The sequence below is a fragment of the Zingiber officinale genome, chromosome 2A, assembly GCF_018446385.1.
Source record: "Zingiber officinale cultivar Zhangliang chromosome 2A, Zo_v1.1, whole genome shotgun sequence".
Taxonomy (NCBI): domain Eukaryota; kingdom Viridiplantae; phylum Streptophyta; class Magnoliopsida; order Zingiberales; family Zingiberaceae; genus Zingiber; species Zingiber officinale.
Window position 1 is genome coordinate 149,914,911 of NC_055988.1, and position 16,820 is coordinate 149,931,730.

Here is a 16,820-nt window from a genome sequence, read left to right on the forward strand (position 1 = left end):
ACATTAGGGATATACAGATTCATAATGTTAATTTAGTTCTTATGCAGACAAAAAAACTTATAGACTAAGTAGATTCAAAAACTTATTTGTTTTCTTTCATGGTATTAGAGAGTTGACCATGAGTTTAAACTTCTCTCTTGCAAATCTTCATAATATTTCCCTACTACTTCCATGGTTCTACTTTCTTGAGCTAGTCTTTCCTTTCATTATTTTTTACTTTTTAGTAACTTATTCATGGTCTTAATCCTCGTCCAACTTAGCCCTGAGGTTGCATGTTACTTAGATATGGTTACATGTATCCAACATATGAACTGTTCTAGTTATCCTGCATAGTTAGTTCTAGAAATTTTTTGGGATCGTTCCTAGCATGTTAAGTTTTTGGAATAACAATAGCTCAGTTAAGTCATAATAATTGTAGGTCAGCGCAGAAAAAAGGATAGCAGACAAACCAAAACAACCAAATTATACTCTTAGCTTCACCCCATTCGAATCACTGCTGATCCAAAATATGTCAACTCTTGCCATCATGATTGATTCAAAATTTCCTCGGCTTATTACATATAATATGGAGGTGTGTACATACGTCTCCCCTAATATATATCATGGTGCAATTAAATGTAAGCGTTATAATTAGAAATCTTTCAGCTTCTTGAGGAGGTTTTGTTAAACCATGGCATATTTCTGGGTCCAACTGCGGGCTGTAGACCCATATCTTAAAGGGTCATTCTTGCACATATGCGCAATCTCAGGTACAAGTGGATCATCTGGGTTTGGGTCTGTGAGCAGTGAACATATGGAGAGCAACACCTACAATATCCAATTATGAAAACATAGGTTAACTTTACTATAGTATGATCAAACTTAATGCTTATAACTAAACTTGGTGTTTTTGCTCTTCCTTTTGACCTTTGAAATGGTGAGAGCTGGACTCCATTGATCCTTGAGTATGTCCAGGCAAATGTTGCCATTGCTGTTGATGTTTGGATGGAAGACCTTTGTTTTGAATGCTACCTTCAGATAAGAACCAGCAAACTCACAGATGCATCTCTGAATTAGGATTCTAAAATATATGTTTTTTTTATACCTTTGGGGGCTTGAATGGATAGTCTGGAGGAAAGTGAATGGTGACCAGGAAGAGACCACCAGCATAGGGACTATCATTAGGTCCCATAATTGTAGCTTGCCAGTGATACATGTCATCTGCTACAGGCCCTGAGAACATTATATAGTTCATTACTTTCTTTTTAGAGAGAGAGAGAGAGAGTTTTCATTTATCAGAAAGGCACCAAAATACCTGCACTGCAAGAAGTTGGGGGATCTCTCTGCAGGTCCTTGAGCTCCTTGATGATTCTCCTCAAGGCCATGGCTTCACCGGATGAGGAGACAACTGTTTTCCTTTGTTAATTGTTTGATCCTGGGCTGCTTCAGCTTGAGGTGAGGCAGGAACTACTGGCTTTACTTATATAACAAGGTATGGACTGTCCATGATATCTGTGGGTGGAGAATTTAGGTTGACAATTTGTGTTATCACAAAACGACATTTTTGTCGTGTTAATTGTATCATAATGTGGCATATTAATCATATTATCCAGATAGTCTTAATAGAGACCGTGGAATGAGGGCTGAGCATTGGATGCTTTGGTTAGTGCACCACAGAAAGAAAGCAGGAATCTGGAATCATGACAATATCTTTTTGGAGGCATATCTTGACCAAAGGGAACTACTATGTCAACTTTATTTTGGACGGCCACCATTTTGATAGGATTATTCAGACTGGTCTAATTTTTAAGATCAGAACTTTAGGGGTATCAGAACCCACAACACCTTGTTCAATTTGGCCCATAATTGACTCCAATTAGGGTTTCTTCTTTTCCGTCAAAAAAACCATTCAACTCAAACTTCAAATTGTATAGCCCATGGAATCAAACTTTATTGAAAAAAGAACAAAGAATACAGTTTCAATTGCCTTTCTTTTACTTGAGAAAGATGAGTAGATTCCACAAAAAGAATGGATGATAGCAAATGCTTTTTTTCAAACAAAGAACACGAATCTGAGGATGGGACCATGATGGTAATGTCAAAGGTTGATCTATTAACAAATAGGGTGAATTTTGGTTGGTTAGGTATGGAAATTCGTTTCAATATAGAACTTGATGAGAACTTGTGTGTAAAGTGTATTTATTCTATGTGCTGCATTAGTTCTTTATTTTGTTCAAATTATTCTTCTTTTTAATTTTATTTTAAGAAAAACTAAACATGCATTCCCGTGAGCTTTGGATTATGATCTGATCTAAATAAACAGAACTTAAGGATACCCATAGTTAAAAGTTATGCATAAAATTCTAAAGTAGATTTTTTTTTTCATTTCAATATTTTATCTAATTAACTTTGATTTAATGCAATCCAGTTAACATAAACTAAGGAAGGGAGCCTAAAGTTAACATGAACTAAATTTATAATCCCGGCAATTCACTAATAATGCGTTGATGAGATTGTACGAGGATTTAAATGCATTGAAAACATTTAACAAAATTCTAAATTCTTCAAAATTCTTAAACACACGAGGAAAGCGATTGCAAAGAACACAAGATCATATATAGTAAATGGCTTCAACAATACCTGCTGCAAAATTTAGCAACAAAATTCTGATAATTTATTTCCACATAATATTGTCTTTGCGATGAAATCATGGAATACATAATAAGATCCACACTGGTGACTTTAAATAGTAGGACAAAAACATGACTTGATGAGATTAATGTAAGTCATATTTAGAGTTTCATGATTCAGTCTTTAGGTAAAAACACAAGCACTACATTCATCACAGGATTTCGATGGTCTAAAATACAGTAATCTAATAACACCATGTTTGTGCAAATAAGGATCAAACAACATTCCTTTAGACATTAACACGAACTGATCATATTAAAGTACATTTTCAACAGGTCAGTTACAAATCATCACAAGTCAAAATGAAGCCAAATAACCTGTTCTCCCAGAAAGCAGCGACCTTTGTAAATCATACGTGACTGCTAGACTTCCAAAACATGAGTTTCTGCAGAAAGATATCCTCAACCCTTTTTTGCAAGCTCAATGGTCACAAAATTGAGCAAGTCTTTTGTTGCTTTTTCTTCTTCCTGTTTTTCTTGGGTGGTTGAAGTACAACCTTGATGGCTTGATCAAACACCGCTTTGACATTCTACACAGAGCATTTAGCAAGATACAATTATAAAAGATGAACAGAAAAAACAAAACTGGATGAAATTTGACCAGAATATATACTTGTTGAGTCTTTGAACTGCACTCAATGTAAGCAGCAGCACTTATTTGCTTCTTTAGTTCCTCTCCCTACAGTCAACTGTGGTAAGCAAAAGATGCACGTCGAAAGTATGAAACGAAGTCATAGAATTAGCTACCATATTTTACCTGAGTGGTACTTATGAGAGATGCGCCAGGATGGTCGATAAAGAACTGTTTGTCATCACGAAGATCTGCAAACACACCCACCACAGTTAAGGCAACATGAAAAGTTGTCAAATGGAACAAGAAGAAAAAATAACTCTAGTTGATAATTTTCCTGCATATGGGTAACTTAGTTTCAGACACAATTATCAAATGCAAACCAGAATGGCCAGTCTGGTCGGAAAAAACTAGACCCAGATCCTAGTCCAATCTGATTCTCTAATCAGAAGGGGAATGTAAGCCACCTGGCCAAAAACTGAACCAACCAACCGATTTTATCGTAAGTCCAAAAATAACCTTTTATCACTCCATGCTAGAGGGTTAAAATGGCAATTTTATGAACTAAAACCACACACCAGTAAAGCTAAACTAATCTCCTCCATTCTCTTGCCACATGCACACCATGCCCTCCCAGCTTCTCTCTCGTCATCCCACAGTCGGTGTTGCACCATCCGACATGAACACCGTTAACTATTGCACTGCTGATAGAGCCACACTCTCATCTCTCTCTTATCTCCTGTATTTGTGTTTCTCTCAGATAGCCACTATTGTGGATCTTACACAACTGCCGGCTTGAACCCACAAAACAGCTGCAGCCATAACATTCTTCTCCAGCCCACACCATATTAGTAACCTTCTTCTCCAGCTACTGTTCCTTCTCTTCGTCCGCACTCACAAATCACAATACAAGTTCTCTTCTCTAGTGATGGGACCTCTTCTTCTGTCATGATGCATCCGCCTGCATACAGTCGTAGTTCATCTACTACGCAGGCCCCAATTCCAATTTATTGATTAAAAGAATACTTTAATCAATAAAAATACCAAGTTACACTTGAGTGAAAATTAGTAGATACTTCAGTAGCTTGGATTGCCTATGGTTAGTAATATTCACTGGCAAGAGATCAGGATGAATTAGGTGTACACCAAGTTATCTACAAACTCCACTTGATTTCTTCGAACACAATGGATGATCGAGGGAAAAGTCAGTAAGATTCTCATTTTGCATATTGATTAATCACTGACTCAAGCGAATGAATCAGAAAGCAATTATTGAACTAATCTTGAATAGAAGATGGATACACACAACAGGTAAGAGGCTTTAAAGTAATTAAGTCACGGAATCTCATGCAAACAATATCTAGCAAATAACCAAACTGCAAATACAGAATGTAACAATCAAATATATCATAAAATCATTCATTACCAAGCTTTGTGCCAACAAGAATTATGGGGACACCAGGTGCATAGTGCCTCAGCTCAGGAATCCACTGAAAATACAAATTGAAAATGGGAAAAATGAAATCAAAGATTCACTAATTTTAAAAATTGAAAAGATATATCTCTAATCATTATACAACCTTCTTGGCCACATTTTCATAGCTGGCTTTACTGATGAGAGAAAAGGCAAGCAAAAAAACATCTGCTCCTCGATAGCTCAAAGGCCTCAATCTATTGTAGTCCTCCTGACCTATTCAATCTAAGTGTCTTATTATACCACTACCATTTAAGAGAAAGAAAGAGAATGCATCAACAAAGAGATATAATGACAGACTTCTAGTATACCTGCAGTATCCCACAAACCTAAGTTGACTGTGTTTCCGTCCACCACTACATTAGCACTGAAATTGTCAAACACTGTCGGAACATAATCCTGCTCAAAAGATTAAGGGCGTAAGTAGCTCTGAAGGTAGTTTTAATTATATCCTCATATCTTCTCAGACAAGCTTACAACAATAAAAAGTTAAATTAAAATCAATTGTCAATCAAGTTATCCACATTATCATTTCCAAACAACAAAAGAAAGCAGATGAAACACTTAATCAATAAATCATATTGCCCAAATTTCAATCATGGCAAATGCATGTGTTTAGAGGAAGCATGGCCCTTACAATCTAGCCACTTTTCCTTCAAATATAACAGAAGAATTAGAATACTGATATTTTAGATAATTAGATCCTCTTTTAAGGCCCTCTTGATGCATATAGAAAAGAAATGTACTGATGCTTCAGTAAGCATTAAAAAAATCTAAAAAGGCATCATGGTTAAGCTAATCATAACCTAGATTCAACCAAATTTCCTTTCCTGGTAATTGAAAGACAAATTGGAAAGGAAAACTCCAAGAATTCAAGACCATCAAAAGGGGGCGACAGAGCACATTGTTTTTCCTACGCTGACAAGCTATCACAAGCTTGATCCAACGCATCAAAGACACAATCGAAGCACCAAAGAACCCTAAAGATCGGATCTTCTAGTACTCACTGTGGGAAAAGTGTTGCTGGTGTAGGAAATGAGCATGCAGGTCTTCCCGACGGCGCCGTCCCCGACCGTGACGCACTTTATGAACCTCGACGCGCTCATCTCTTCCGCCGATCTCTGACGTGTCTTCCTACTAGAACACGGGACGCGAAATTGGAGGAAAAGTAGCAACAAAAAGGAGATCTTTTCCTCCCTCTTCTCGGACTCGAACTAGACCGCTGCTGACCGCTGCTTCATCTACGAACCCGCAGCCAGATCGAAGATCTCCGCCACTGACAACGGAAAGCCACTCCACCCAACCCTAGCGACGGCAGGTGGAAGATCTGTAGAAACCGAGAAGGATGGAGGAGAGAGGACTGCAACTTTGGCACTGCGTTTGGCCGGAAGAGAGAATAAATGGCCGGGAATCATGCGATTAAAGCACTCCTACTCCTCGCAAAAGACAACTCAACATAATCTACGAAGTTTATGATACTTTTTCAAAATTAACCCTTACGATTTTAATATTGTTAAAATAGTCCTATAGTATGTGATCATTTAAAATTGTGAAAGTTTTACAAAAGATCTACTTAACTTTGAGATTCTCTAAAAACGGCACTTATTTTTGTATTGCATCCTTCCTACTAATCATTGGGATGCATTAAAAAAAGAAAAAATAATCAAGCTGGACAACATTGAATTTATGATAATTGATCCGGGAGACAACTAAACACTTTTATTGTTATACCATTTAATCTTTGGAATAGTGATTGACGCATATAAAAGATATTTATTTCAACTATACTAAAATTCAAATCCGAAACTTTAAGTTGGAAGCATCGTATTGCTAGTCACTAGACCGTCTAGACGAGACATGGTGGTATTAATTTCCAAACACTATAGTGATGTTATTTTAAAAATCCATACACATTACCATAATGACGTGTTATTTAAAAAAAAATACCATAATAGGATTGTTCTTTAAAATTTAAATACCATAATAGTTTATTTTGTTCTTGGGGCTATGGTATCACGGTAGGATATCTAAATTGTTATCTAGATATTTATAGTTTGATTCCCAGTTATAATATATTTATAAGAATTTTTCCTCCAAATGGAGCGCGTAACCAACGAATGCTGGGCTTCTGGACTGCCCGCCACGTACGCTTTCAGATTTATCATTGTGGTCGGTGGAAACATTCTATAGAACTAGGTCGATCATCCCAGGACTAATTAATGAGACTAACTGGATTTATCATTTGTCTTCGGGACTATAGTGTCACGATAGAATATTCAGGTTGTCACTCAAACACCCACAGTTTGATCTCCAGTTATGACGTATTTATAGGAATTTTTCCTCCAAATGAGGCGCGTAACCAAAGGATACTGGGCCTCTGAGTTATCTGTCACGCGCACTTCTTAATTTACCATGATAGCTGATGGAAAATTTTTTAGGGGTTGGATCGGTATCTTAGAGTTAGTTAATGTGACTAACTGGGTTAATTATTTTTTTTATTATTATTAAGATATCAAGAGGGTAATATCGTAATATGTAAAACTTTGAAAAAAAATTGCAAAGTTATCATTAAGTATATTTGTAAAATTAGAATTTAAAATGGTAAGTATGAAAAATAACATGTTTACAAGGATGCATATGCAATTTTGTCTAATTAAACATATGTGAAGGGAGTGGGAAATATAATATTTTGGATGGAGAAAAAATAGGACATGAAATATGTACCTTTTATTGCAAAGGCACATTTTGATGAAATGTAATGTTTTGGCACACTCGAAGGACAGCTAATCCATGTCTCATGCTCTTCTTCAATTTGCCAACCACCAACTAAACAATTGCCAATTATATATTCATATTTCTCTAATAAAAATAAATATATTTTTTGTTTTAATAATAAATATTTATATTTTCTATTTTAAAAAATCTCGCCACATTGTTGCTTCTTATGATTGCATTGTTCCTCAAAAGAATGTATATAAAAACCAGCGAATCTCATTATTCACTTAATTTTTTTTTTAAATACAAATTAATGGCTCATACAGTTGTTTTATTTATTTATTACAGCATCAATAAAAAAATTTAATAATAAATTTATTAAATCTGGCTGGGCCGTGTTAGGACGCCCGCTAGATTTTTATTGGGCCGGACTGGACCAAGAGTGTCCTTGCCTACTTTATGATCCGCATGGAATGAAGTGTCCGCATACGTTTCGCACGTGCGGCGCACCAGCTCCACCTACCCTCCTCCTCCCGACCTACCCCGCCCGCGCTCCGGCGTGAGCTTATACCTACTCCAAAAGGAAACAAGCGGCCAAAAGCGAAGCCGCCGCCTCCGTCAACCCTCCAATCTTCCGCCTCCTCCTCCTCCTCCATGGCGGCTACCTCTCCTCTTCCTTCCATCAACTCCACCCTCCGCTCCTCGCCCAAGATCTCCTTCTCCTCCGCTCCCGCCGGTGCTTTCCCTTGCTACCGCCGCGAACGCCCTGGTCTCTCTTCTCGCTCCTTTCCCTCCCCGATCGCCCTTCGGACTCGACCGCTGATCTCGGCCTGCGCCGCTTCGGTGATGGAGGAGGCAACCGACAGGCGGGATTCCAGGGTTTCCACCGTCGTCGATGTGGATCTCGGCAGCCGGAGCTATCCGATCTACATCGGATCGGGCTTGCTCGATGTGCCCGATCTTCTCCAGAGGTAACTTGCTAATTGTTTCCTCGCGTTCAACAATCCTCCTTGGATTTGCAATCTGAATTGGTCGCTTTAGGCATGTGCATGGGAAGAGTGTTTTGATCGTCACAAACACTACGATTGCGCCGTTATACCTTGACAGAGTCGTCAAAGCCTTGACTCAGGGGAATCCGGACGTCACAGTGGAGAGTGTGATTCTGCCGGATGGAGAGAAGTATAAAAACATGGTTGGTGCTAAGCATACTCCTCTACGATTTTGGTTTGTTCACCTTTACTCTGTATTAAGTTTTTTGAGCTTTTGTATACTTGGACTGTTTGGGGATTTGTGTAGGAAACATTAATGAAGGTCTTTGACAAGGCCATAGAATGTAGAATGGATCGCCGCTGTACTTTCGTGGCACTTGGTGGTGGTGTCATCGGTGATATGTGTGGCTTTGCTGCTGCTGCCTTCCTTCGTGGCGTTAACTTCATTCAGATTCCAACTACATTAATGGCTCAGGCAATTGTTTCAGACACAGTTTTGCCCTCTTAGTTGTTTATTGACCTGTAGTGATTTGATAGCCTTAAATGTTGATAACTGATTGGGTTGATGTTGATTCTGTTCAGGTGGACTCATCAGTTGGTGGCAAAACTGGAGTAAACCATCCACTTGGGAAGAACTTGATTGGTGCCTTTTATCAGCCGCAAAGTGTGTTGATAGATACTGATACTCTAAACACATTACCCGACAGAGAACTAGCATCTGGCATAGCTGAGGTTGTAAAGTATGGGCTCATAAGAGATGCTGACTTCTTTGAGTGGCAAGAAAGAAATATGCAGTCTCTCTTGGCAAGGTATCACAACAGTTTATCCTTTATGTAATTATTATCATGATGTGCATATTCTATTCAACCATGATGCTTTTTGTCTGATTCCAGCCTTATCATCTTGTGAATTCTGTAAATGTGTTTCCTCATTTGAAGGTCTCTAGACAGTCTGTTGAAATGAAATTTGAACAATTGTTTCGCAAGCAGAATTTGACTGGTTTTGATCAAATGTTTATCCCTTGAAGGTTGCTTTTATTTGCTTCTAGAATCATATTCAACATTTTCTTGGCAGTAATTTATGTTTTGGGTTATTCAATGGGAAAGAAGCATGAAAGATTGAAAAAAAAAAACTTAATTCAAATTTTGATAAAATTAACCATAGAAAGGGTGACTCTATTCACTTGGAGGAAATGATGAAATGGCACTTGCAGCTCCCAACTACATCTAAAAGTTTGATGTTAGGACTGTTGCTCATTTTTTTATTCCTTGTCATTTTAAAAGCACAAGTGTCAGTTAAAAGAAGGTAACTTGTGTATTTCTTCATAATTGTAAAAGACTAGAAATGTGGATAGTGATCTTTACACTCCCCCTTCCAACCAAGGAAAGATATATTTCATACTTTTTTACAGCAATAATTGCAGCTTGTTAAATAAATTGGGTATCTTTTTTCCACATTATACATGGTGTTAACGTCCATCTTGAACTCCTATGATGTAGGTTAATACCTAGCCTTTTTAAGAAGCTTTTAACATTTGATTCTCATCACTGTAAATTCTTCAGTCAGTCTAACTTGTTGTATGACTCTATGGGTCGTGTTTCTATATTGCTGCAGAGACCCAAGTACCTTGGCATGTGCTATTAAACGTTCTTGTGAAAACAAAGCTGAGGTTGTTTCCTTAGATGAGAAAGAAAGCGGCATGAGGGCGACATTGAACTTGGGGCATACATTTGGACATGTGAGTTCTGAGTTTAGAAATATATTGTACTATCTTCTGTTTCTAATGGATTTTTTTTTACTTGCTACTTATGCTTATTTTTGTTTCTTTATATATGTTCTAAATTCATAGAAATGATTCTAACTGGTGTAATATTTCACATTCTGATTGTGGCTTTTTTATTTCATGAAATTACATACTAATAAGACAGTTCTCTAACACCATGAAAAGAGGGTACTTGGTTAGGTCTAACAGCCAAAGTGAGATGTTTGATAATAGCCATTGTTATGTTGATTAACTGTGTGATTGCTTTATATCATGGGATTTGCGTGGCTGACTACACAAGTGTAAGTAATGGTCTAGAATCTAGATCCCTATACATAATATCTGTTGCTAGAGCCTTAAATTTGGAAGACTGCTTACCCCAAGTAACTATAACAGCCAGATGCTTCTATTCTTATTTTGATGTCTATCCCATAACAACCCTGTAAAAGCTGGCTGGCTTATCCATGTAAAACAGCAAGGATTTGACTGTTGATGAATGAGTAGGTTCTGGTCCATGATTCCATCTACTAGGAACGTTGAAATGCACGTTGTGACAGAGCAGGTTATAGACCTACTATGCATTCTTACTTCTGTATTGAAAAATTACTAGAAGTGGGTTTTGAAGTTTGTTTTGTGCACCTTTATTCTTCATCTTACTCTAGGTTATGTATTTTTCTCTACTGACATCATATGTACTATGTCCAGGCCATTGAAACAGTGTATGGCTATGGACAGTGGCTCCACGGAGAAGCTGTCTCAGCTGGAATGGTGAGACAATGCATGCACTTCTTGTCCCCTTTCTTGGACACGTCTCTGAAATTTTTATTCAATGCTTGGGTAATAGGTGATGGCAGTGGATATGTCTCGGCGCTTAGGCTGGATTGATGATTCTATTGTGGAGCGTGTTCATAGAATCCTACAAGAGGCCAAGCTTCCAACTCATCCGCCAGAGGTGATGACGGTGGAGAAATTCAAATCTGTCATGGCTGTAAGTACAAGTAACCACAAACCTTCTCTTCCGGTCGCTTCTTGCTAAACTTACGGTCCATTTTGTCACAGGTGGATAAGAAAGTGGCTGACGGATTGTTAAGATTAATCCTTCTGAAGGGCCCATTGGGAAATTGTGTTTTCACCGGCGACTACGACCGGAAAGCACTGGATGAGACTCTCCGAGCCTTCTGCAAGAACTGATGTCTGGAATTGTGGCCTTGCAATGGTGGAGCTTTTTGAAAGGCAAGTCTTATAATGCTTAAGTAGATTCCTTCTGATCCTAAATGAATATTTTTTCTGTATAAAACAATAACGAGTCGTGCAAGAGAGTGAAGATTGCTTAAATTATTAGGGGTGTAATCCATACACAACATATTGTGTAACATTCATTCTTAATCCATTGACTCATCCTGATGTCAAGAACCTCAAAATACTTCCCAGTTATTGACGTCAATAAAATGTATGGGTTCGGATCAAAAGAAAAAGAAAATTCTCCGAGTTATTTGCTGTAGATACTATGTCCTGATCTTCTGGATTCTATATCATGCATATATTAACATTTTTACTAAACCTTTTTTTATATGTTTTTAATTCTCTGTTTGGCTTCTTGATGTTTATTCTTGTAATTAGTTAGATCATTTTCTCTGAGGTTCTCCTTTGCAAAAAAGAAAGAAAATAGTTAAAGGAAGAAAGTGTAGGGGAAAAATCATTGGAAAATAAGGGAAAAATTCAAACTAAAGTCACACTGAAACCTTTGGCTGCCTCCTCTCCAGGTGAGAACATTTTGATTTATGAATTTAGTGAGATAAATTAATTTGAATTTAATTGAATTATTTTACTTCGGTTGAAATCTAATGTGCACCGTTATTTCTCTTAGTAAAGAAAAGAGATGCTTTTTTAATAACGTTTTGAAAATATAATTTATTTTTGTTCATCAAATATGAGGTTACTGTCAATTGTCTTGGAAGAAAGATTTGAGAAGTTGTTAAATATTAAACAAAAAGGAGGCAAATTATATCATAAATGGTTGGTTATTCTATTCCTTTTGTTATGAATTAAAATTTCAATTAAAATTGTAGAATTATAAATGATTGATCGTTCTACTCTTGTTTTTGCTAGTTTAAGTTCAAGATAAACATGTTGATTTATCAACTAGTAGTTGTTCTATTTCTATTATGGCAAAGTTTGAATTCAAGTAAAACATGTTCATCTCCTTTTGATTTTTCTTTTTGATCCATTTAAATGACATGTGATACGTTTGAATATGTTTCAGTTTTTTTGTCCCCAAACAAATCTTATCACTCGATCTAACTTTTCTAACTAAATAGTTTAAGTTAAATTAAGACATTCAAAATTATGTGATATTCAAATTATAAATTTTGATTCATCTATTAAAGATTATACTTTGTTTGAATTTTATGTTTGATTTACTTATCTTTGATTTTAGGACATTTCTAAAAGGTCATTGTGAGTTTGCTCAAACCACTTGATCTTTGTTGTACTTTGATTCTTAAAGTTACTTGATTAGTGGGAAATTCACTTTTGTAAAATGAGAAACAATTCAGCTTTTAATATAACAATTAGCATTACTCAAAATATTTTCAAAAAATTTATCATCTCAAATTGTACGCCTTTAAATAATTTTAATAATCCCTAATTGATTGTTTGTTTGAAAATATTAACTATTTAATAGTCAATTATTTCAGAATTTTTTTTACAAAAATGGAAATTGCAATTTGACAAACAAGTTTATAATAAAATTAATTGAAATATTCAATGTATTTTTATAGACAAATAGCAAGATCCAAGGAAAATATGAGAGAAATAGCAAGATCAATCATTGTACCCAAAAGTCAACTAAATCAATATGAGTTAAAATTTAAATGTCCAAAAGTGTTGAAAATCTTTTAGAGAAATATATTCCAAACCATATTTGAATCTTAGAAAGTCTTATGGATTGAGATCAGAGAGAGAGAGAGAGAGAGAGAAAAATGTAGACTTTAATTTTGAGTACGCATTCTCTTTATTGTTTTTTCTTCTAAATTGCAAGTATTTTTCAACATTTTTATTTTTATTTAAAAAAAAACAAATCTCTTTTAATGTCTATGGTTTCAATAGATGAATCTTTTTTACACATTTAAGTGAGATTTATTCTCAATAAATAATATGTTAATACACACTTATGACATTATTAAAAAAAAAGTATGATTCTAACTCATACTTTTCAAAAAAACAAAGAAGAAGAAGAATTGATATATGGAATAAAATTCTTTGATATAGACTCAACCAAGATCATTGGTATATTAGTATTACATGATTAAGGAAACAGTTCGTCATTTTCATTTTCTATTTTTTCATATTTTTGATGTGTTTTAGATTATTTTTTTCTTATTTATTAAAAGAAAGATTGTGCATTTTCAATGCAAATACATAGAAATAAGGCTGAATCCTCAATATAAAAAATTAATAAGCAGCATTTACTAACAAAAAAGGGTAGGGCTTGGGTTGATTGCTAATTCAAAAACGTCTATCAATTATACAAAAAGCAAGAATATGGACAATAAACACTAAAAGTCAACTTTAGAAAGTTAGACTAAATTTAATTTGTCATTAAATAATAAAATATTATCAATTCACTGAGATTTATTTTAAAAAATAAATATTTATAGAATTTATGAAGATTTTTGCAACATCAATATTCAATTTCAAATATCTTTATAATTTTATAAAAATAACTAAAAACTACAGTATTTGAATTTAATTTTGAGTTTAATTAATAATTTTAATTCAATTTATTTAAATTATGTTTAGTAATTAATACTAACCAACTACACACCATTCACTAAATATATGACACATCTCATCCTTAAATAAACCCTAAATACTAGTAAGATACTAATTATGTCCTTCCGTATAAAATAAATAAATAAATATACATATGAACGTCTTTTCCATACCTCCAATTTTATTTGAATAATTTTTTATTTTTCAAACTCATCCTACGTCTCTAGTTTTAAGTTTAAAAATTATAGTCTCGACTTTTTCTATCATGGCTATATACGCTTATCTTGTCATAAGTTTATTCTATTTTCCCTCATCTTGCTACTTGTCGTTCCTTGCATCATATCTAAGGTAATAAATAAATCGAGCTAAGTCGAATTTTAAGATGTTTAAACTTATTTGATAAGATAATTGAGCTAAGTCAAGTCGAGCTTAAAATTAACCAAGCTATTAAAATTATTGTTCAAGCTTGACTTGATTTATTTTTTACGAGCTTGAGCTTGTTTGAAATTTAGCTCGAGTTTAGTTCATTTAGATGTTATCGAACTCTCAATTCAAGCTTGACTTGAGTTTGGTTCGAGCTTAGTTCGTTTAGATGTTATCAAGTTCTCAATTTAAACTTTTTTGATTATTTAAATTTTTACTTGTTTGATTAGTTATTGAGCTTGATAATTCAAACTTATTTATATATTTTATTTTATTCTATTTACTTAGCATATTGATAAAAGTTTTATTAATAAACATAGTTTGAATGATTTACCAATGTTGTTCACGAACATTAACAAGTTGAACACATATGTATTCAACCTTGTTTGTTTAGTTTAACGATCTGTTCAAGTTTGTTTATTTAATTGATCTAGTATATATTGAAAGAATATAAGCAAGCTCTTACCAAATCGAATACCAAACTTATTTATAAGTATTTGGTTCATTTATAACCCTAATCATATCACAGTATAGTATTGTTGTTCTCAGTAAAGTGCTTCTGCTTTCATCTCCTCTATTCGAATTCAATTGTTTCGAGATGAGGACTTTTTAATTTTTTTCCTTCCTTTCCTTTCATTTTAGGGTTGAGATGAGCAAAGAGAAAGGGATATTTTTCTTTTTGGAGGCACACCATCGCCTAGTGAGGGGCTCATGCAATCTCCCTTTCTCTTGTCTCCTTCCGCATGCCAATGTCGGCCGCCTCCATTGCCAGCCGCCTTTTCCCTCATGAAGGCTTGACCCCCCTCATGTATGAGCCTTCGAATGTCAGCATCATGATTCATGCATGCACAAGATCCTCCTCCATTCCTTCCTCTCTTGCACGCCACCGCCATGGGAAAGGCCACCACACATGGATGCCCTATTGGAAGAAACAATTTGCTGCCAAAGATTTATGAGGTATTAGCTGAATTTAAACTACACTGAATTAAATTCAATTTACAATCGAGATGACATGAGCGGATAATCTCAGGCTGCCAGCAGGGGCTAGTTTCTGCAACATGCTGAAGAGCGGCAGATCGGACTGAGTCGCCGAGTGAGCAGATCAGCTGAGATCTGTGTTGCCGAGTGGGCATAGAGGCCGAGTGGCAGATCGGGTAATGCAGCCGACCGGGTGATAGCTCTGCTGAACAGAGAGTTTGCCCGTGCGGGTGTTTGCCCGAGAAGCCCGAGCGAGATTAAGGTCAGTCGAGTTACAGGTCAGTCGGGCAGTTTATTCGAGCAAGCTTGCAAGCGAGTAGATAGCCGAATGAAGTGGCCAATCGGACGAAGAGATAGGTCGAGCGAGCTGATGTAAGTCGGGCGAAGCAGAAATGTAATCTGAGCGAGAAGTGTTGGTCGGTCAAGCTGAGTTGGCCAGGCAAAGTTGTTGAGCGGGCGAACGAAGAGGCTGACCGGACAAGTGGCCGATCGGGAGAAGCAGACAGGTCGAGTGACTGAAGGAGCAGAGGAGCCCGAGCGAGCGAACAACATCCCGAGCGGGAAAAAGTATCGAGGCCTGCAAGAGTCGCAGCTTCCTTGAAACAGATTCGCCCACCTCTGGCTATGTTTCGAGGCTCACTAAGGTCGTCTGTTTCCAGAATATAATGGTTGATCGTGATTCCCACCAAGCAATGGTGGTCACGGCGAACTGAGTGACACCCCAATTACTATCACGGGCATTCTGCCGAGCAGGAGTTGCACGACAGAGGAGGAAGGAATGAAGGTGGAGAGCTTCTGCTTGTGTTGCAGTGTATTCTCTGCCTGTGATCCCAACCTCCTTATATAGGAGCTCAAATCAACGACAACATTAATGGTCGATTAATGACCATTACTCGCCGTGCAGTGAAACACCCACCGTTTCACTCATTATCACTCGATCATTTTGATTCTGCATTAATCTCAAATTTAATGCATCCGTTACATAGCAACAAAAGATTTACGTGACAAAATATTTTTTGTTCCACTTGGGCAAATTTTGCCTCGACCGGTCCGACATTCGACGTGCGCAAGTCATGCTCGCACACGAGTCAACATGGTTCAGTGCAATCCGGACCCTGGATTTGCACCCCCCTGCACACTCACACGTGAGAGAGATTCTCTCCCCATGTATTTGTTCACATCCTTAATGCATGTGAATCAAAATAAACCAACCAACATGCCATGAAACTTCCAATGTGGGACTAAAGTCTCATTCACAATGGAGCTTCTATCCTCTTCCACCTTTTCTCTATTCACACATATCCAACAATCCCCCACATGAATGGAGATAGAGTATGTGATAGCATTCAGCAGTTGAGTCAAGTATAGGATAGATAGGTTTTACCCTTTGAACCTTCTCTTGTGAAGATTTGGTTGCTTACTGCTTGATAGTAGACACGATGTCCTTGAACTATATCGTCGTCTG

At 36.4% G+C, this 16,820-nt stretch overlaps 3 protein-coding genes across 3 annotated transcripts; 1 reads left to right on the plus strand and 2 right to left on the minus strand.

Moving 5' to 3' along the window:
- Positions 1-497: 497 nt before the first annotated feature.
- LOC122042655 (ubiquitin-conjugating enzyme E2 5B-like) lies at positions 498-1,454 on the minus strand. Its single transcript, XM_042602887.1, has 4 exons — positions 1,295-1,454; positions 1,085-1,212; positions 907-1,011; positions 498-807 (listed from the first exon to the last, which is right to left on the minus strand). Exons 1-4 carry the CDS (start codon positions 1,362-1,364, stop codon positions 664-666), a joined length of 447 nt encoding a protein of 148 aa, XP_042458821.1. The 5' UTR covers positions 1,365-1,454; the 3' UTR covers positions 498-663.
- Positions 1,455-2,906: 1,452 nt separating this feature from the next.
- LOC122042654 (rac-like GTP-binding protein 5) lies at positions 2,907-6,149 on the minus strand. Its single transcript, XM_042602886.1, has 7 exons — positions 5,722-6,149; positions 5,026-5,113; positions 4,821-4,930; positions 4,667-4,730; positions 3,427-3,491; positions 3,283-3,348; positions 2,907-3,199 (listed from the first exon to the last, which is right to left on the minus strand). The coding sequence occupies exons 1-7, from the start codon at positions 5,818-5,820 to the stop codon at positions 3,098-3,100; spliced, it is 594 nt and encodes a 197-aa protein (XP_042458820.1). The 5' UTR covers positions 5,821-6,149; the 3' UTR covers positions 2,907-3,097.
- Positions 6,150-7,929: 1,780 nt separating this feature from the next.
- Positions 7,930-11,584, plus strand: LOC122042653 (3-dehydroquinate synthase, chloroplastic-like). The gene is made up of 8 exons (XM_042602885.1): positions 7,930-8,400; positions 8,471-8,621; positions 8,726-8,893; positions 9,001-9,227; positions 10,033-10,156; positions 10,886-10,948; positions 11,025-11,168; positions 11,240-11,584. The coding sequence occupies exons 1-8, from the start codon at positions 8,084-8,086 to the stop codon at positions 11,369-11,371; spliced, it is 1,326 nt and encodes a 441-aa protein (XP_042458819.1). The 5' UTR covers positions 7,930-8,083; the 3' UTR covers positions 11,372-11,584.
- Positions 11,585-16,820: the final 5,236 nt, after the last annotated feature.